At 41.3% G+C, this 21,699-nt stretch overlaps 2 protein-coding genes across 7 annotated transcripts in view; both read right to left on the reverse strand.

The window, feature by feature from the left end:
- Positions 1 to 43: 43 nt before the first annotated feature.
- On the reverse strand, positions 44 to 14,311 carry LOC103460960 (NACHT and WD repeat domain-containing protein 2). The gene is made up of 10 exons (XM_081614561.1): positions 13,029 to 14,311; positions 12,827 to 12,915; positions 9,555 to 9,662; positions 7,210 to 7,416; positions 6,847 to 6,982; positions 6,127 to 6,275; positions 5,599 to 5,958; positions 5,365 to 5,466; positions 4,136 to 4,937; positions 44 to 3,784 (listed from the first exon to the last, which is right to left on the reverse strand). Exons 1-10 carry the CDS (start codon positions 13,114 to 13,116, stop codon positions 678 to 680), a joined length of 5,148 nt encoding a protein of 1,715 aa, XP_081470687.1. The 5' UTR covers positions 13,117 to 14,311; the 3' UTR covers positions 44 to 677.
- Positions 14,312 to 14,484: 173 nt separating this feature from the next.
- The window catches only part of fchsd2 (FCH and double SH3 domains 2), a 69,484-nt gene continuing 62,269 nt past the window's right edge, over positions 14,485 to 21,699 (reverse strand). For 3 of the 6 annotated variants that reach the window (XM_008425540.3, XM_008425543.3, XM_008425541.3), the window contains 5 exons: positions 21,587 to 21,667; positions 20,586 to 20,806; positions 19,172 to 19,364; positions 18,979 to 19,076; positions 14,485 to 18,525 (listed from right to left, as the gene is read on the reverse strand). In XM_008425540.3, coding sequence (XP_008423762.1) covers positions 18,430 to 18,525; positions 18,979 to 19,076; positions 19,172 to 19,364; positions 20,586 to 20,806; positions 21,587 to 21,667 — 689 coding nt within the window. In that variant the 3' untranslated portion in view covers positions 14,485 to 18,429. The remainder of the gene's footprint in view (positions 18,526 to 18,978; positions 19,077 to 19,171; positions 19,365 to 20,585; positions 20,807 to 21,586; positions 21,668 to 21,699) is intronic. The other 3 variants (XM_008425542.3, XM_008425544.3, XM_008425545.3) reach the window with 1 other exon arrangement.

A 21,699-nucleotide genomic window follows, 5' to 3' on the forward strand; every position in this document is an offset into this window, starting at 1 on the left:
AAATTAAGTGTTTTTAAACACTTTTTAGATCGAGACTGAGACAGATGTTTTATGATGATTTTTAATATAATTAAATATTACAAAAAACATGATCATATCAAATACAATTGTATTTAAGCAAAAATGAAACTGAACAAATTCAATCTGAGAGTTGCATTTAGCTTATATGCACAATAAAGAGAAGATTGTCCTGTACCAATATGGGTTAAAAGGGCACTCAGTGAGGAAGAAGACACACACGCACACACACACACACAAAGAAAAAAAGAAAAATAGATAACAGTTTCAGTTGCACCCTGCCCCATGGACATTTTGGGTTTTTGGAGACATTAGAAACTATGTTAAAACTTTATTTATATTAATTGAACTTTCTAAGATGTTTTACTGAGACCAAAAAATATAATAAGACCTAACATGCAATAAGGCATAATGTGCTTTCAGACACCACACAAGAAAATTTAAAACATTTTTACATCGCCAGTTGTCAAAGTAGTTACAAAACATCTTCTTGATGATGACAAATTAACCTATTTAGTTTGAGAGGTCCCATGTCAGACGGCTCCCCGTTGAAAAAACTATGCATGGTGACAGGAAAAAAAAATTTACAAAACAGGTGAAGGGCAAAAAAACACCTCCAGTCATTTTGTTTACGTTGTATGTGAGCAGATACAGTAGCCTCAAGACCATGTAATATTGGGTTTCGACTGATAAAAACAGCTCATAGGTTCTCTGTCAAAGGGACATTTTATTGGTTCTGATTTTAAACTCTCTCTGTCCCAGACTAACTCTTTATCAATTGTAGCATCAAAAACAGAGAACACACCTACAGACCCGTCCTCATAACCCACAAACACGCCTTGCTGCTTGCTAACAGTCAGAGCTGACGGATTCCTATGCAGATGTATCCTTCCTATCCTCTCCCTGTCCAAAAGCCGCACGATTGTAAGGATGAGCTTCGAGTGCAGGTAGCATGCACAGCTCTGCTCCTGGCTCCTCGGGTTGCATACGTACACAACATAGCATCCAGTTTTGTCCAAGCAAGCCTTGATGACAGGACCATCGGCTTTCAAGGAGCACAGCTTGACCTGAGATAGATCTAAGAAGTTAATGGAGTTATGATCAATGGACAGCAGTGCATAGTTCCCATCAGGCAACATTTGAAAGTCTTGTGGCTGACAGTGGAACCTACGTGGCAGCTGAAAGTGCCGGCATACTGTCTCCTCTGACAGCTTCCAGGTGTACACCGCTCCAGAAGCAGTCAGCACCACCACAAAGTTCGGATGGTCTAAAAGACACTGGAAAGCAACAACATGCTCTGAGTTTTCTGCACAGGAGAAGCGCTTGCTGATTGAACCAGACCACAGACTGGCAGCCAGCAGGTCTCCATTGCAGAGGCCAACAAGAAAGGTCCCCTCAGCTGATACTTGTGCGTCTGACAGATACTGATGAATGTTGCACACAATAGTTCCGTGTGGCAACTTCCAAACATGAGAGAGGCCGTGCTTAGAAATGCTCACTCCAAATTTACTACTGGGAGTGATCAGCACATCTGCAGCACTGCCACCGTTGATACGGGCAATGTTCTCACCTGTTTCTGTCTGCCAGACGTAAATTTCCCCTGCAGAGAGAGCGAGAAGGTGGCTGTTGTTTGGAGAAAGCTGTATTTTTTCCACTGCACCGGCATGCAGGAAGGTAAATTGTGGAAATCCAACATCTAAACTCCACCTCCAGACGTTCTCTGACCCATCTGTGGTGTAGAAGCATTTTCCTGTTTGCTCCACTGCCATGCCTTTAACTTCACTCCTCATTTTTGTTGCTTTACCTGCAGCATTGACCATCTCGGAGTCCCAGACTATCAGACATCCATCACGACTCACGCAAACAATATCCGAGGCTGTTTTGAGAAGCGAGAGGGGATGTCTGTTTGTTTCTAAAGAAAGGACACACTCACCAGTGCTGACCCCCCACACCAAGATGATTGTCAAACGGTCCAACAAAGCCAGGAAATGGTGCCCGTCCAGGGAGAGAACCGCTTGAGAAAAGGCTTTCTCTTGCGGAGCCAAGAACTGGTCCCACATCTCCCAGTTAAATGTATTCCACAATGTCACCTGGTGAATTTGACACACCAAAAGAGTGCTGGTGGCTTTGGAATAATCTGTGTTGAGAATGCTAGAAGACTTACCCTGATTGAAGCTTTCTTTGAGAAGTTTGGGTGCTTGCTTTTTATCAGCAACGTCCCATAAGGCTACACTCCCACTCCTGTCCACACATGCGATTTCTTGCTCCTCTTCATGGAGGATTATCTGCATAATTGCACTGTTGGTTGAGTTTAAACAGGTGCCAAGAAGACGGCTGGTTGTCAGATCAAATCTTGACACTGTGCCATCCTCTTGTCCACAGTAAAGGCTGAAACTCCTTAAGGAGGCAGCCAAACAGATCACAGACCTCTCGCACTGAAAACGAGTAGAGGTATTGTTGGCAATATCAAGCACACTGACAAAACTCTCCTTTTTCCACCACATGCAGATCATTTCCTGACACGAGACGAATCCCTCAATCGTACTCAGAGTTTGACTTGATTCAGACTCCAGTTTCAGAGATTCCTTCACCTCTGTAAGACTCTCTGGATTTGCCCCGTCCCACAAAAAGAGTTTGCTGCATTGCGTGGAAAGCAATAGGAATTTGCAGTCACTTTTAACTCCTGCAAACTTTAACTCCCGTTGATCCTGGATAAGTGACAGCTTGTAAAAATCACAAATTGAACCCGTCCAAATCCAGGCAGAACCATCATCCATGACCTCTGCCACAACATCACATTCTGTACATGCAATTTCTGCAACTCTGCTTGTTCTGGTTTTAAGATTGGGTCCTACATAGCAAATGGGGAGAACAGAACAGGGAGTGGGACAAAGCACCAGTCCTACTCCTTTTCCCTTCTTCTTCCTGTCCTGCCTGATGTCTCGTACGTATCCCTCAAAGGCAGGAAAAACATCCAGGTAAGGGAGGAGGTTTGTCTCCATCACTGTGGGCAGCTGCAGGGGTGAGCTCTGCAAGAAGCAAGCAGAGGACTTTAATGTGCTTGCTATAAGCCATCTTTCTCTTAAAAACTTTGTTGAGCCATCATACGCCTTCAACATGGCTACCAGATCACTCAGCATGCCAGCTTGAACCATGGCTTGATGAAACCCTAAAGACATTAGCAACTCAAGTTCCAGTTCTTCCAACCTCCCACTTTGTTGCAAATGATGCGGCAACTCTAGGATCTTTCTCATGTTCACCCGACAAACATCTTCTGCAACAGGGAAAATAAATGGCTGACTCACTTGTTCATGTTCTGGATCAGATGCAAGACTTACAACAAATGGTTTTTCATTTCTACCAACCCGTCTCCCGCTGAAATAGTCCACCATCTCTGAATGGATCTTCCTCCTCGCCCCATGAGTGCCCAGATACCTTTTAGTCACGACAAGCTTGAAATGCCGGCTCACCCAAAACAGAACCTGAAAGTCAGCGACTGGCCGTTTGATTAGAAAGTTTTTCAAATCCATAAGAAGCCTCTCAACGTCAACCTGTGAAATTGGTCCTTCACGTTCACCTGGGCCGTCATAATCACAGGACAGCAGATCCACAAGCTCCGACTCAGAGAGCCCGGTCCTGGAGAGGGAGACATACGAGGCCAATCGAGCCACCAGGGACGAGCCGTGCTTCTGTTCCAAGCGATCCAAGAGAGCAGAGACAGACGAATGGATGCCATCAGGGAGAGACGACTCGGTCACATCTGAATCTGATAAGAAAAGACAAATTAGATATAAAAAGTTTTAACTGCTGGTACTAATAGATGCAAGAACACCCCATGAACAGTCCATTAAGCAATACAAATTGAAATTTGTGTACAAAGCCTGAAAGAAATTTCAACTAAATAATTTGCTGAAACCTTTTAATGACAATGATCATTGAGAAGAAAAAGGTGTTTTAAAAGTGCATATGGACAAAACACAGAAAAGCTAGAATAATTTCTATAACATGCTTAAAACTTTCAGTTTTTCAGTTTGTGAAATCCTATCAAGAAAAAAACTACACACTGCATCGAAAACCACATACAACAGGGTGCAAGTGGTTTTTGTTTTAGTCATACCAGAGTGCCACAGTGAAGTGTGTGCATGTAGGAGTCGGACATAGAGAGGCAGAGAGCAGGAGGTCAGCGCCTGGTTCACCAGCGCTTGCTGTCCTGATGTCACCTTCCTTCCTGAACTGTTCAGTAGCGATTCCAAAAGCTTCGCACACTGTTTCCTGTCCACCAATTGGAGCTGTACAGAAGCGCATCCGGTTTGCTCCTCACTGTGGTCGTCCTCTGATGCAGAGGGAGAACGACTGCCTTGCTGGGGATAGTGTAGCTTGATGGCTTGCAGGAGATCTGTTCTGCTGGAGGAGACTGTGACAATGAGTTTGACGGCATCAGGGAGCGGGGAAGGGATGCTGCTGATAATCTGAGCACCAACGTTGTTTTCCAGTTGATCCAAGCCATCGAGGATGAGAACGAGAGGATGTTTTGTGGAAGGAAGTTGGGTTAGAATGAACACAAGATGCTCTTCAAGTTCAGACAGAGAAACATCCACTTTTATGATGCTAGAATCGAGTTCTTGAGAATCTGGTGTTTTACAGAAACCTGGGTCATTATCACAGATCTGTCTTCCACGGTGGCAGTCATTGTGAGGATCCAGAGCAGATACTGAGGTGTAGTTAGTCTCGCAGCTGCAATCATTTGTGTTTCTGTAGGGCCAGGCCTCAGGCTGCAGCTGGCTGAGTGACTGCTCCTCATATCTGTGAGCTATCTGGTGACAGATACTGGAGAGCAGATGCTTAGGAGATGTACTGAATGAAAGGTTGCAAAAGCAGCTGATCACCACTGGATCACAGTCTGGAAGCCAAACATTGATCTGTGGAACATAAAATGTATTTTTATTTCTAAAAATCAACAATGTTCTCTTGAATTCAGGTCTGGTTTTCTTTTATTATTTATGTTAAAATTTAAGATGGAAAAAAAAAATCTTGACAAGAATACTTGTGACACATAAAACTGAGATCTGAAAAGCAGTTTATGTTAAGTTGCATCAACATTTTTCTCTTAAAAAATTATTAAATAGTTAAACCTAAAATGGCAAATATCTACCACTGTGCAAAAATTATAGCAAAAGGAAACAAAAATTGTTGCACCATATATAAATACATAAAATATAAATTATCTTAAACTTAAACAACTTATTCTTTTCATATGGACTAAATGTGTTTCATAATATTTCGTGAAGCAAATTAAAATATATTTGTCTCCTCTTGGAATCACGTTTCATTTCACTGTCCACTGACCTGTTCAGCGCAGTGTGCGACTAACACAGTCTTCCCTGTGCACGGTCCTCCACTCACCATTAGTGGGCGCTGTTGATCCATGCCTTTCACATAAGCACTGATCTACAAGCAAAAAGAGGAAAAAGAAAACTGAAGCGTCATTTGGCATGAGGTTAAATATTACATTACAGTATGACAAGAACAACAATAATGAAACATGCAAAAAATAAAAAATAAAATAAAAATAATTCTCACCTTTTCCTCTTCTGGCCGAATAATTTTGTAAAACTGAGCTAGGGTGCAGCACAGCTGCTCCTGCTCGGCCTGCTCTCTGGATGGGGCATCAATAACATGAGCTTGCCCTTTGACCCGAGGAATGTTCGGGCCGTCAGTCAACACCATGAGGTCTGAGAAAACCTGCTGGCACAGAGAGTCTGCGTAGGCCCGCCTCCTGGCCGTGGTGTAGCCATGGCGGCGGTCACACTCGGTGGTGGTGGTGTAGAGGATAAGTTGGCGGGAAGTGAGCAGAGCAGGGAGGAAGCTGTCACACAGCTGTGATAATAACTCAGATGGAGTGGGCACAGTCTTCAAAGAGGTCTGCTCACACGGGTCGGCCTGCAAATTTAAGATGAACATGAAGGAAAATCGACCCCTGTCGCATTTGTACATTGGTCAACATTTAAAATTTCACTTACGTTTTGATTTAACTTTAAACTGTAATGTTTTGATACCTCCGCTAAAATGAGTTCTTTCTGAAATGTCTCCTTTTGGATAAACTCCTACCTTCAACGCTGGTTGCAGCTCTGAGTTTCTCTGTTGACTTCCTCTTTCTCCATCTGCATTGATGACCTTGTGGACGTAGATCATACATCTGTTGATAATGTCCAGAACAGGGCAGTTTTCCAGAGCAAATCGAAGATCTGAATCAAGAGCTAGAGACAAAAAAACCCAACCCAGAATCAGGTATATTCAGGTATATTCACGATAGCATTCTCTTAAAATAAATTTAAATTCTGTAAAGCACAATTGGTTAAATTTAATACCTGCAAAATAAAAAAGCAGCTTCAGTGCTTTGTTGGCATCTAAGTTTAGGAGTCAGCTTTAGCACAAAATGCTGATTTCAAAGTGACTAAAGAACAAAAATGCAATGAATTGTTTGTTTTTAAAAAGAAGTGTGAGTAACTCAAAGATTCAAATACTGACAGATGAAATGTTAAAGCCACTGACTGACTTTACTCATCAAATATAACATCTGTACTTTATATAAATGACATGGAAAAATCAGTGTGTAATTAGAAATGTAATATTTTTTTAATTGTCCCTTTTTACACCCTAAAGACACTTCGGTGGGATGATCACCAAAGTCCCAGAATATTCTTCATCTTGGATGCCCCGCAAAGTTTTAGGTAAGTTCGGGGATCCCAGAGGCTGCCATGATTGCAGACTCTCTTTACACATTTCACAAATCTTTCACAATAAAAGAGTTTGTTTTCTTGTTTTTACCTGATCTGTAGAAGACTTGGGCTCTCTCTGCACTCATACGTCTGCTCTGGACACACAGACTCACAGCTGTCTGCAACACCTTCCTCAAATCTTCATCACACAACATGTTATTCTCCGTTTCTCCCGTCTCTTCTCTCTGCTGAGCAAAAACACTGGTATTTTTTAATTTTATAAATTATGACTGTCTTCTATATTTTCCAGCACTATATTATATGTTATATTTTACACATACACTAAAATATTTTGTTTCTTTTAAAAAGGTTTATCGTTAAACACACTAAGATTTGTTGTCACATGTATGTGTTAACTGATTAATATCTATCATGTAATTAAAGTTAGCCACACAACAAATGAAAGGTTGACCGTAATCATCAGAGGACTGCAGACATATTTCACGGCAGGTGTCAGGCGGTAGGAAGGAGGAACAGCGTTCTCATCTCTCTGGTACGCCCTCTCCAGCTGTCGGGTGCCCACGCCCGCCTGCTGGCTCTCCTGCAGCAGCAGCTGGAACTCTGACACTTCCACCTGGGTGGGCAGATGGGCTGGTCCATACTGGTGTCCAACTAGAGCCTGTAGCACCAACATGTGGACACAAAGCGATAGTAGTCAGAGGAGTGACAACTCTTTTACTGTGAATCTACGATTAGGATGGGCTTTTTTTTTTTTTTTTTTAGCTTTGTAAAATCATTTACAGCAAAGTTTTCTGTCTCAACTTTTTGAAAAACAAGCAGTCTGAGGCTATGTTGTAAAATTGTATTTTAAACAGTCATTTTCCTCTTGTATTTAATCAAGCACGTATTCTGAGTGGAGTTATATTAGTTTATTTTTCATTTTAAAGGGAAATAGTTTAGTTGATTTCTCTTACAGGGCCAGTATTATGCATTTTCCAGTCACATAGTGCCATTTTATAACCCAATTGTAGCCCCGTGGTAAACTGAGGTTACTGCAATAACTGTATGTTAAGGTTAATCTTACATAGTTCAAGTATTGCATAGCATTGTTGATAGCTATGGATTTCATATTTTTGTTTCTGAAAGAAATACACTGTTTTTTTTCCTTTACTTTAATATATAAATAATATAAAGGTAACTATTGAGTAATTAGCTTACTTGGTAATTAAAACGGTATTGTTGTAAATCAACTAAGAGCATTATTTTATGTAAATATTGCAATTGAAAGAAGTGTTAGTGTGAGGTAAGCTGCACTGTATTTTATTTGGCTTTGCCATTTGATTGGCCACTGAGACAGTCCGTCCAGTGCGTGACTTATGATTGGTTGAGAGAAGAGGAGGCGGGAGGAGAAGGACAGGAGAACCGTAATGGTGGAAAACGAAGGGTGAGACAAGCGGACAAGAAGTGGAAAAATATAGACTCGAGGGAGAGAAAACCAGGAAAAACACAGGAGGACAAAATTTGGGAGAAGTTGGAGGAGCTTGGTCGGCGCGAGAGAGACGGGACGAGAGGAGACAGACGCAAGTAGTCGGGACGAGCATTTGAGCTGAGCTAAGTGAGCTAGCCGCTTCAGCACCACCTGTTCTGCTGCGTTCAGTGGAAGTCGGGAGGAGAGCATGCGTGAATTGCAACGTTCTCAATGTTTTTTCTTCATTTTTTCTAGCAGGCCTGGAACGTTTTCCCAACTCTCCTGGAGGTCGTGAGTAAAACCTACTGGGTTGCATTTGTTTAGGACTGTATATTGATGTATGTGGACATTTATTGTTGTGCCCTGGTTGAAGGGAAAATCTGACCATTCATATTTTATTTGTTCTGCCTTATGTGAAGAGGTATATGTTCTTTAAATTTTGAGTTTTCCGGCTTTAAAGTCTATCGTGGTGACTAAATAGATAGATTTTATGTCATTTTAGTTTAATAAAGTTAGGCTGAATCATTTTGCCTAAAATTCTAATGTTTCTCTGGGTCATATTTGTCATAAACTAGGTCAGTGGTGCCACACACCGATTGGGGTATCAGATGGATATCGAACCCAAGCCACCCTCCATTTTAGTTTTCCTGCATAGAAAGGTTAAAAGAGAGGTTAATAGTGCTACACCAAACAAGCAACTATGTTACCTTTAGACTTTATAAACATGCTGTTTGTATCAAACATGACTTAAAATAAATTTGACTTTACAATTTTATGCCTTGAAATTGGCCTCTGTCTCCTTCTGACATCACCGGTGCGCCTTCATCATGCCGTTTACAACTGTTCTTAGGTGCGCTGGACTGAGAATATTTTGTACTATGAGCTCAGCAGGTGTGCAGTTTCATCAGGTGTTTGCTAATTGTTGCTGCTGCTAGTCGAGAGGAGCTAAGTGGGGGAAGGGTGCTCTGTGAGGCAGAAGTTCAGCTTGGAGGCTGCAGCTCCAAGGAGGAACTTCAAGGAAACAGGCCGTGAGAGCAAGCGTTTAGGCACCCCCGAATGGCTGCTGTGGGAAATGAAAACAGTATATTATATCCTAAAGCTCGAAAAATTCGATTTACATAAAAGCTCCCCACCCCCTTTAGTTCTTAATTGACCTGGCACACATTGAGATAAAATCATGACTGAAGCATTGATCCTTGTTCTGATGAAACGCCAGCTTTTAGCTCAAGTAATGAAGCTTGTGTACTTATAGTAGTCCTTTAGTTTAGAGCTCCTAATGCTTGTGGGAGCGAGCTTCGATCTCCATATTCAGCGTGCATTTAGTTTCTCTTCAATGCAGTTTCACTTACCAGCAGAAACGGTCCAGCTGAGTTCTTTCTGCACTCTTCAATTAGCTGCTGCCTGGTGTTTCTATCTGGCCAACAATTAGGATCACTGGACTCAAATGGGTCGATCAGCTGCAGAAGCAAACACACACATACTGTAAAACAACATAAGAGACATAACTGGGAGTCGATGCAGAAAACTTCATCAGAAGCACCAACTGCAAACAACCAAGCTGAATGATATATGATGTTTGTGTTTACGCCTAATTACACAAGCTGCTGAATAGAACGCGTTTCACAATGGGCTGATCGTGTGTGTGTGTGTGTGTGTGTGTGTGTGTGTGTGTGTGTGCGTGCACATGTATGCGTGCGTGCGCGTGTGTGTGTGTGCGTGCGCGTGTGTGTGTGTGTGAGAGAGAGAGAGACTTAACACACACACGCATTCTGGTTTATATACTTCACGGGGCCCAAAAGTAGAATGGTGAGTTGAGGGGCCCACCATTTCTAGACGTCGTAGATCTATGAAAAAAATCAGGCCAGTCCCAAAAAAAATCTTGATACCTTCACCTTCAATAAACACAATTTGAAACTTTATTTTACATGTCAGTTTTTGGGTCACTTGTAGGGCCCGTTTCTAACATTTATGCTTTGTGGGGCCCACCTTACACACATTTCTAACATTTATGCTTTGTGGGGCCCACCTTACACACATTTCTAACATTTATGCTTTGTGGGGCCCACCTTTACACACATTTCTAACATTTATGCTTTGCAGGGTCCACCTCTACACATGAGTTTTTTAGTCCGTTATGGGGCTTGCTTTTAATGTTCAAACCTTAAGAGGCCCAGCTTTACACACATACTTTTTTGGACAATTATGGGGCTTGCTTTTAACATTTAACTCTTGTTAGGTCTGCCTTTAAGATTTCCTAACCCTATCTTTCAGCAGAGCTCTCACCTCAGCAATAAGCCGGGGTTTTTGGTTCGGGTAACAGGTTACTGTCTTGGTGGTGGTGACATCATTAGCACACTTGGAGATGAAGCCAAGAACACATGTCAACACATTTCCGAACTGAACACTCCTGTCAAACAAATGTTAATAAACACCTTGCCTTATGACCAACTGATACAAAAAAGTGGTAATTCATGCTTTTACATGAAACAAACTACCCTCTTTTAAAATGTACTACGACAAAAGTATATGTATGTATGTATGTATGTATGTATGTATGTATGTATGTATGTATGTATGTATGTATGTATGAATATTTCGATAAGTGGGTCAGAAGAGGACGTATGTATGTATGTATGAATATTTCGATAAGTGGGTCAGAAGAGGACGCGCTGGTTTTAGCCTCTGAGCGGTGTTCAGTTTGTCACTTACTGTCTAGATCGACTCAAAACCTTCCACGATCCACCAGTCGATCGCGTTTGGTTACATACTGATTTCTAGTCAATATGGCACACAATATGGAAGCTATTGAAGAAAACAGATTATTTAACATTAATATTATTTAAAACATTGAATATGACTTGACATTTTGATACACCACGACCGGTGGATCGTGGAAGGTTTTGAGTCCCGCACGCATCCACACACGCACGCACGCACGCACGCACACACACACACACACATGTTTGAGAGCACAAAGCACGCAGTGCAGCCATATTGCAGCTGCTCACTGTCTTTGTTGTTATTAGTGATTAAGCGAAGTTGAGCAGAATTGATTGTACCTTCACAGGAGTGACTTCAGGCAGGGAATAAAAAAAAATGGATACAATCATAAAGCTGGTAATAATCACTTACAGTAAAATTTGCACCTCAATTTTCATGCTTTTTAGTTGACTGATGGAAACTTAATTAATGGCAACATCTTGAATTTGACCCCAAATATTAAAGACATAGATGCACATTTATGCAAAATAAGAATTGGAACAAACAGCAAATGCAGACATGAAGTATAGAGATGTGCCGATCAGGTTTTTTCCTGCCCATACCGATCACCGATACCGATCACATAAATATTATTATTATTATTATTTTATCATAAACACTACCGGTTACATTATGTGGAAAAAGGAACCATGAATTCACCTTAATTTAGACAAAAACTTGTTTTTAATAACTTTTTCCAAGAAGAAAACTAAACAAAACAGACATTCTGCAAATTGTACTGCTATCAGTAATACTATCTTTAACAGACTGATAACATATGAAGGCTCTGAAGAGGCTAAATAATGCAAAGAGCCAAAATAAACCTCTCAACATTGCCAAAAAATTGAAGTATAAAACTTAACATTCAAAGGCAAATACAGGTTCCATTACAATAAACAATCCAGAGTTACTGAATGAAAACTTCCTGATAGCATGACGGCTAGCTGATTACTGCTAGTTCTGAGTGGCTGTTTCTGACTGAGCAGAGTAATTATGCAGAGCAGGGAGGAGATTGAATATTTTTTTAGAGATTATCTGTCTCATATTAGGACAGCGAAAGTTTTAATACGTATGTAAAATTTATGTTTTTAGGTTAGATGCTGCAGCTTTAAGCAGAGGTTTGGTGTGAGAGTCACTACTAGGTGGAGCAGAAGCGGCGCTCCGTCTGTGAAATATTACTTACCTGTAGCACGTAGCAGCGGTTCAACAACGAGAGCAGAACTAGCGTCTTACATAGCAGCTCGAAGACTTAAATAATTTTGCGGGTTATTTGTTTAGCTTTCTGACCGTAATGCTAATCTGGGTGAGTGTTTGTAGCTGTGCGATGCTTTACCTGCTATCTGATCCTCCATATGTCTTTTTTACTGCCGTGAGCCTTGATGTAGCCAAACTCCGTCAAGTTTTTATGTCGTATTAGCTTCGTTGTGTTGATGCATTTTGACCTGCTTCAATTTTCCACCGCAACACGCAAACGTCCCCATTCACTCAGTGCGTTATAGTTCCACATCGCTTAGGATTTGTTGCTGCGCGTTTGCGCAGTTTGAAGGAAAGAGGAGACCAGCTGCACAGGCAGGCTGGGAAATGAGATGCAGGTGATCGGTATCGGCAACAAGAGCCAAAGAATGCAGATCACCGATCATTCACTTTTTCACGAAAATCAGCCCATTATGATCGGTGACCGATCGATTAGCACACCTCTAATAAAGTATTACATTCTATCTAAAAAAATATATATATTTACAAAATAACTGATGTGCAGTTAAGTTTGTGTCCTTAGTCAAAGTGTAATGTTCTTACACTCAAAACGTCTTAGCTGTTGTGTTTTCAGTGCAGTGAGCGTGATTCAGAGCTGGGTACTCACCCTGACATCTAGTGCCAGTAAGCTCCTACAGCGCTCTCTAAACCTGGGAAACACTTTCTCTCTGAGAGCCCTCCGCTCGATCACGCTGTCTGACATGCAACATAAACACAAACAGGAATCACTTGTGACCAAGTAAAAATAAAGCCACTAATTGACAAAATGCTCAGATTAGAGTAGATTTATAAATATGTAAAAACAGTACCTTCTGGATTGGAGCACAAATAGATTTTGACACAGGATGAGCCACAGCAGGAGTATGAAGAGTGCCGGCCTTTTCCTTTGGAGGGCATGCCTGGTCTATGACCTTCAAATGGAATAAAAATAGGGAGTAAAACTTTTTCTGAGAATATAATAATTAACCTAACTAACAAGTCAATGCGTCTCCTCTGAGCTGGCAGTCCTCTGTTGCCTCCAGTGAGGAAACTCTGGCCTCTGGTTTCGCTTGCAGACTGTGATATCCTGACCACGCCCACTTCTGGTGACTGGAATATGGCAGACACACATATTACACACCATGTCTATGCATACACAATCATCCATTTATGCACTTGTGCTAAGCTACTTTAACCTTTGACTTTTACAGTACCTTGCTAAAGTATTCACACCTATTTTGTCAGGTTACAATCACAAGCATCCACACCTGAGAGGAAGCACTTAGATAAGCTCATAAAGGAAGGTCAGCTCCATCCCAGGATGCCTCTTTGACCCAGTGCAGATGGTGGGAGACAGAAGGACTCTGACAAAATGAACATCAGTGTTGGGCAATGCATCCTAGATTCACAAAGGAGCATTACCACATATCTTTCCTTCCAGCAGCTGTATGAATTCCTGACAAACTAAGTGTTAACATCCCCGCTGTCTTTTGCATTTGCAGTTTTTCCATTTCTACTCTTACAGTTCTTTGTATCAGAGTATGCCATTATTAATAGCTTCACTTTTCTTGTGTAATAATTTTGCCTGTACAATCTCTTTTCTTACTTTCAGTTTTTACATTTGTACCCAAGTGTGAATCTGCACGATTCACATTACCTCTCACTTTGCTGCTGGAACACCCAAATTCCCCCACTGCAGGACAGAGAAGAGAAAGTCTGTTCTGACCTACGAAGACGTTTGTGTGAGCAGTGTGGATGAGAATCCAGCCAACTCCAGTCAATGCACCATTTGAACATGAGAATATGATCTGTTCTGAGCCACTCCCACTAAGTTCTGTTTATGTTTTGAGCCTTTGTCCTACTGGAATAAGAACATCTGCCCCAGATTCAAGTTTTTTGTAGCAAGAGGTACTCATGCAGGGATGACATGCATTTAGGTCTACCCTTCTTCCAATCCTCTCCACCCAGCTTCCATCTGTAGAAAAGCATCCGTCCAGTATGATGCTGCAACTACCACGTTTAAATGTTCATAAGTAGTGTACTTACTGAATGTGTTTAATTACAGTAATAATAATTTACAGCACAATTTCAATAGGCCTTCATATCGCTTCACTGCTCGGGCCTAAAAAATACTGTAAACTATGCAGAATTTTCTTTATGCTTGCATTGTGGAAATTGTTTTGGTAATAAGAAGCAAATAATTTAAAAGTTTGAATGTTTTGAATTTTTTTTTTCATATTCAAACATTGAACCCATTCATGCAATTATTCAAACAAATAAGACAAGTGTTTTAAACATTTTTTATTTATTAACTTTTGTACACAATAAATACAAACTCTATTTTTGTACAGCCAATATTAATACGCTGAAAGACTTTTGCGCCTGTTCTCATTACTGTCACAACGGCAACAGTCTATGAAGGGAGAAGGCCAGTTTGTTTCACCGCATCACTGATACTAACGGGCTGCGCTGCTCCAAATCAGCTATATAGAATCGTATAAAAACATTAAAAATAAAAATCTCAACCCTGGAGCAGGTAAAAGAGACTGGCAAAAGAAGGAGAGCTAGGCATGTTCAAGGTGGCGATAGGCAAATAAAAAAAGTCAAACGTTGCACTTGGGCCACCACTCTAAATCTGAAGGTTTCAATAGCAGCTCTGAAAACAATTGTAGGGAGATTTCAGAGAGAACAAGCGGAGCCTGCTGCTGTGCTAATGTTTTGGTACATCCCTCACATCACCTTCATCTGCTTTATAAAAGGGAAACCAGTTAAGTTGAACCCAGATCTTACTGGAAGAGGCTTGTCTTCCCACTAGAGCTTCGGTTAACATGAAAATGTACTCACCTTTGGAAGATTACTGATAATAATTTTCACTAAGATAAATCAATACACATATATTGCCAATTTTCTTCTGTTTCTGGAACCACATAGGACAAAAAAAAAGTTTTGTACTGCAATTCTGCTGCAAAGAGGTGTTGGATTGTGGAGCTTTACAGTTCAATAAACCCATTAAACCAAATTGGGTATTTATCCTCACAATCAGTGTGTTTCAAAGAGGGACTTTTAAAGCTGCTATGTTTTTTGAGCAGTCCAAGGTTTCCTGCTTCAGGTCAGTTTGCCTCATAGGATCCCCATTTTGCACCACTGCGTATCAGTTTATTTAATCTTGATAGCAAATGTAGTTTGATGACTTAATGAGTTATAAAAAATGTATATACTAATTCCATGTATGATGTAAGGGTTTTGTATATTTTTTATGTGTATATATTTCACACTATATCCTATTTCTGCTAATTGTGGTTCAGACTTATAAAAAATGATATTAAATCATTGCTTGGGTACAAAATCATGCAAAACAGTGAACACTGCAAACATATTTAAGGCATAAAGGGAAAAATGACCAGCTCCCATTATCACAATAGTCCAAAAAAAAAAAAGAAAAGAAAAATACCAATCATTAAATTTTTTTTCATAATTTAAGAAAAACACCAAATGACATTACAAAAAGTCACCTCTTTTGAAGAGTATCATTGTTTTAAGCATCAGTCACCCTTAATTAAAGAGCATCTGGGGTGTCAGTATGAAAAGATGAAACTCATACCTATGTCTGCATGTGTCGCTACAATTGCCTATAAGAGTCGTCTCTAACCATGCGGATGCTAGAAGAGGGTACTGCTACTTTCCAGGGAAGGTACAAATAAATAAAAGTGCTACTACGCCCTTTGGGGAAGGACTTTTAAAGGCTTGAATAGTACATGACGAGGGGTATTTATTTACTTTGAGTACAAAAAACCCCCACCACAAATTGGTACTCAGCTCCATTTGTGTTATTTTTAGTCCTTCATGTGACCAAAATCATGTTAAGTAAACATGGATGAATGTTGAAGCTGAACAGATGAAGAAAATCAATGCAACGTGAGCTATGATCTCTAATGAGGAAAACTCAGTCTTTGTTTCTGGCCCTAAACAGTTAATAAAGTTTCAAACAAATGTTTTTTTTTTTGTTTTTTTGTTTGCTAGCACATAGTGAATACCAACAGATTCGGTGCGTTTCAAAGCACCAGCAGCTTTCCTCGATCAGTCATTTGAAAGGAAAACCACACAGCGCACAGAATGAGAGCAGATATAACAACTCGTGTGTGTAATATATTGTAACTGTATGTAAGTATATTATAGCCACTGATTCACACCGACTGCCCAATGACAGAACGAACGTTGAGAGGAGAGACGTGAAGCGGAGATGGGAAGAGAGGTGAGCGCAAGAAAAGAGAGGATCCAGCCTCCCTCGGCTCTTGCTTCTCCTCCTCCTCCTCCTCTCTCCTCCTGTCTCTCCTTCCTGCTGTTATTTACAACACCCTTTTCAGTACATGATGAAGGTAAAACTTCCACTACATATCAGACAGGGTATTCCATTCAGCTCAGTTAGTCTATATGAAACCATGTGCATAAACATTCCTATGACAACAGTAATGTACTGTACTAATACACATTAAATACGTATAATGATAATGACTATATATGGCGCGAGAGAAAGAGAGGGAGGCTGGAAGTAAACCCACACCGTCTGGGTTTTCTGTCCACGTCCCTCAGTCCTGCTCTGCACTCTGAAACACCCCGACAAAAAGTTGACTCGTTTCTTTGTCCCCCCCCCCTCACGTCTTCTTTTTTTTTTTTTTTTACAGAGCCTCGAAACTTGCAAAACATCAGACGTAGTCCCTGAGAAAAGGTGGGAAAACATGTATTGTGTTCATTTTGAGCCTTCATGGATGAATTCAAATGGGTGGGCTTAACATACAACAACTACTGATAAATGAATTTCAAAGCAAGACTTGGCTGCACACAAGTTGGTGTGACCATCACAGGGTCAGAAGCATCACAAACCGGTTCGCCAACGGGACAAACTGTTGGCTAGCATTAATTCCTCTTCGGAAAGTCCTGACCTCAACCCGACTGAAACCGTACGGGGCCATGCTTCAAAGCTGGATCCAAACCTGGAAGCCAACCAGTTTAAAGACCCTCTGTGTTTTCTGCCAAGAGGAGTTGTTCCAATATCAAACCACAATTATATCAGAGGTTGATGGTCATTAAAAGAACACAGTTAAACTCTCCAATGGGATATTTAGCCAAATATTTCAAGGGTTAAATGTATATGTGAGCTGGTATGTGCACTGCTGCACATAAAGACAGAATAATTGTGTTTTTGAGGCACATTGCTTTTTTTTTATTTTATTGTGCAATCATTTTGAGAAGACAATTACTTTTTCCAATAAACTCAAACTTGTGCGGCAACTTCCTGTTTGGAAAAAAAGAAAAATCACTAGAATTGTTCCACCTCTGAAAGAGTCGCTTAAACCGATTGTTAATAAAGACCAAAAACTAACATGATGTCATGTTCACGGTAAATGTCCGTTAACCTTTTGCTGTAACTGTCAGTTCTCAGACTGTTTGGTGACCTAAAGCTCGTCCACATGACTGAGTTGACCTCAGTTTGTAGTTTTCCTGTTTTTCCACAGATTTCAATCAAAGATGTCAGTCGGTTTCAATTAAAAATATGACAGATTTAAATGAAATGCTGCCAATAAAGCAACAACATTTGTAACAGCTGCTCCAATCCGATGTACTTCATGGGCTTTTAACTTATTTGAACTTTTGTTCCTAATTTTACCAATCATAGCTTTTTTGTGGGCTTTAAATATACCTGAAAACAAATATTAATAGTGTGACAAATGTCTCAAGCTGTATGTTTTGCTTGACTTTTAAAAATATTTTGCCAGTTTTGAGCTCTGAGATGTCCTGAAGGGGTTTAGAAAGTGCAGAAGAGAAGAACTGCCTCACATAACTCGCGAGCTTCAAAAGACCCCGCCAATAAGTGTTCCCCATCTCTCCTTCCTCTCCTCAGCACACTCTAACTAGCTGTGTGAGGCGACGTTTTAAGGCCAGACTGGAAGGAAGGGGGGCAAAGGAACGCAATGCTGCACTTCATTAGAGGGCTAAAATGGAGCTGATTTAACTGGACACGCCAAGCATTACCCCGCCTCCCTGCACTTTCTCTTCCTCGGCTCGGGGATGAGAGAAGATGCAAGAGCGTCCGGCAGTATCGGTGTGGTTCGATCGAATTAACTTCTCATCGCTTCATTTGCGCTCGCATCAGTCCAGAGCCAGTTCACGCTCACTGCATCATGGTATGCTTCCGTCTTTTGTGCAACGTCGTCAACCTGTCAAGCTCATCCGTCACACCAGCGTGATCTCCACTTCCTCCGTTTTGTCACTTTTCTCATGCGGTCGCCTAGCTGGTTGCTGTTTGGGTGGAGGCGGAGCGGCTCGCACCTGCAGCACAACAAAACGGATTCAAGTTGGAAGAAACGGCGAGGCAATCACGCAGGTGGCTAACTTACCCAAAAACAAGTATATTTCCGATTTATCTTCCTTTCTTTCTTAAGTTTTACTTTATTGATGAAAAGTCATTTAAACCGTGTGAAAAAAAAAACTAAAATTTTTCTTTTACAACATATGTTAAGCATACACATTTATCATTTGCTTCATATTAACACTATAACAAATTATGGCGTCGCATTATGCAAAACATTTGCTGGGCTGGTGTACATAATCCTCCTGCCCAAAGAACAGATAATTAAAAAAAAAAAAATAGATACTGTTTCTTTCGTTGCAAAATTAAAACTGAGGAAAACATTATTGAACAAATACTTTCAATGATTTATCATCCAAAAAAAAAAAAAAAGTGAACATGTGAATGACATCCTGGATGTCTTTGATACCGACCGGCCGTAGTTTACCCGGTCCGCCTCCTTCAGCTGTGAATCGTAGAGGCTGAGCCTGAGGAAATCCTGGAGACACTGGACTCCTGCCAGAGCTTTGATCTACACGGACAAAAATACAGCATTAGAAAAGCTCTCCACCCGGCCATCCCTCTCGATCGATACGCTGTTTGAAGAAAGTTTTGAGCCAATCTCACTGTGAGAGGACAGCTGTCCCTTGTGGGAGGAGGCCGGCAGAGGAAGCTTGTGCTCCCCGTTGAGCGCAGTGGAGGGGGATCGCGGCAGAGGAGGAGGAGTGGAGGTCTCCGGGCTGGTGAAAGGGCTGATGGGAGGCTGATCATACAGAGGCAAAGGCGGCAGGGAAGAAGGCAACTTTGAAGACGGAGAAATCTAAAATAAACAAGTGGCAGAAGGGCAGAGTTGAAGGGACGTCTCCAGAAAGTTCTGCAAGCACTAAATTTATAAGACATTATATATTTATAAAACAGACAAACTACAAAGTAATTACGATAGTTGAAGCTCATTCTTGCCTGTCTTGAAATTAACATCGATTTGGAGGGGGAAACTTCAGTAGTCATTTTGTTCAATTGCGAAGATTATTACACATGAAGTAATGCAATCCATTCTTGATTTATAAACTGAGTGACTGGAGAAATCCTTGGTTGGTATCATTTATTAAAAATGAAAACAATTGTACAATAAGAAGCTATTCTTTCATTGACGGAGTTCAGCAAACTACACATTTATAGCTGGCTTTTATCACATAAAAAAGTCTGTCTTTTCCCTAATGTATGAGGACATAAGGAACTGATCTTGGTCTTGCTGAGATGCTGTGGGGTGACTTGAAACGGGCTGAACAAAAAACCCCTGAAACATTTCAATAGTTGGGCAATTTTTAGAGACTCACAGAAGAAACTGAGTTTCTTCTTTCTGAAACTGAGTGAGTTAAAAAAGGACAAAGAGGTAAGACTAGCTACTAAAAGGTGGGGTATTTATTTCTATTTATTTAAAAAAACAGATTATTTTGGTGCTCACCTGTAATTAAATTACATCAGTTTCCAGAGATTAAACATCGATAAGCGAAACTTTCTGGCAGTGTTCTTATTTTCTCACATCACTGACTCCACAGTATACAGTATAAGCCATTAACTAAACCACTTCTATATTACCCAACCACTTTCCCTCATGTAACACTTAAAAGTAACAAAAACCTCTTATGTTTGGTCTACAGGCTCAAAGGAAGGGAGAGGCTAAGTCCTTCCTGTTGCCAAACTTCTAATCGGGCAGTGCTTGGTACCACAGATAAGGACATTTTTCTCTAATTACAAAGCCGGATTTTGATGTACCAGGAACGCAACTATTTTGCTTCACTGTTTGTAAACTCTGCTGATGGATTAGCTGGAGAACAGACAGGAAAGGAGAGCAGGGGGGGGGAATCCTGGTACAAAGTGGCACAGCAGATACACGGAAAGCCTGATGGCGCTGAATGTGCAGCTCAGGTGTCGATTATCTCTAAAGCTCAACTCCATCTCTGCTTCCTGCGGTTTCCCGCTGAGATTCCTCCAGCTGCACACAGACAGGCCAACCTCTGTGATCTGTGTGTCGCCGTACCTGTGTGTCATTCAGCGCTCCGCCGCTCGTCTCCCCGTTCTCGGTCAGATCCTCCACCAGCACGGAGGGGAACACCCCCACCCGGCCGTTCAGCTCGCCCTCCCAGAAGCCGTCGTCCGTCTGAGTGTCGCGGTTCAGCAGGCGGATCACGGCGCCCTCGGAGAAGGAGAGCTCCTCGTCCGCCTGGCCTTCGTAATCGTAAAGCGCACGGACATACGCGGCTGCACACAGACAGAGAGAAAGCGACAGGGACAGGCAGGAAAGCAATCAGTGTCACTCAGAGGGACTAATTATTCCCAGTAAAATGCATTTCCTTGTCTGCTTTGCTTCTCATTGTTATGAAGAAAACTGTACACCCGGCTGGAGAGGCGGAGATAAACGACACAGACAGCAGTAAGGACAATAACGAGATGGGATTTCCTCAGGCGTTTGTTTGAAACATGCAGGTAGAGCCGACACAAGCAGGAAGCAAAGCCTGAGAGACTTCTAGAATAAAACGGGAAACGCATGTAAACAAAGCAGTTTCCATGTTTTTTAGCGGAAGAACACGAGTACTTGGGTTTTTAAACATGTTTTGACAAATACAAATCTGAAAGGTGTGGCCTGCATTTGCATCTTCTTACGCCACCCTTTGCTGAAATTGCAGGTGCAAACTCTTTTGGGGCTTGTCTCCTCCAGTTTTGTACTCCTAGAGATGTAGAGATGTATTTACAAAATACATCGTGCTCAGAGAGCATCCCTGAACAGCAACTGCCACAGAGAAACCAATTGGATTTAGGTCTGGACTTTGACTAGGCCATTCTTACATACGAACACGCTTTAATATAAGGCATTCTATTATAGTTATGACTGTATGTTACTGCATTTGTGTTGTCATTTTACATTTTGTTTGCTGTTGTCTAAGCCCTTCTTCCACACATCAAAACTTTGAGACTTCTTACGACTTTCTTCTTGCCTTTAGAGCATGACTAACGGGTTGTCTTGTCAGTAGATTCTCATACCTGATAGGTGAATCTGCAGCTCCTCCAGAAGTACCATGGTTCTCTTGCCTGCCTCTCTGATTAATGCTGTCCTTGTCAGCCCTGTCAGTTTAGATCAGAGGTGTTCGTTTGTG

This window comes from Poecilia reticulata, chromosome 13 (genome assembly GCF_904066995.2).
Source record: "Poecilia reticulata chromosome 13, P_reticulata-male-v2, whole genome shotgun sequence".
Classification (NCBI taxonomy): Eukaryota; Metazoa; Chordata; class Actinopteri; order Cyprinodontiformes; family Poeciliidae; genus Poecilia; species Poecilia reticulata.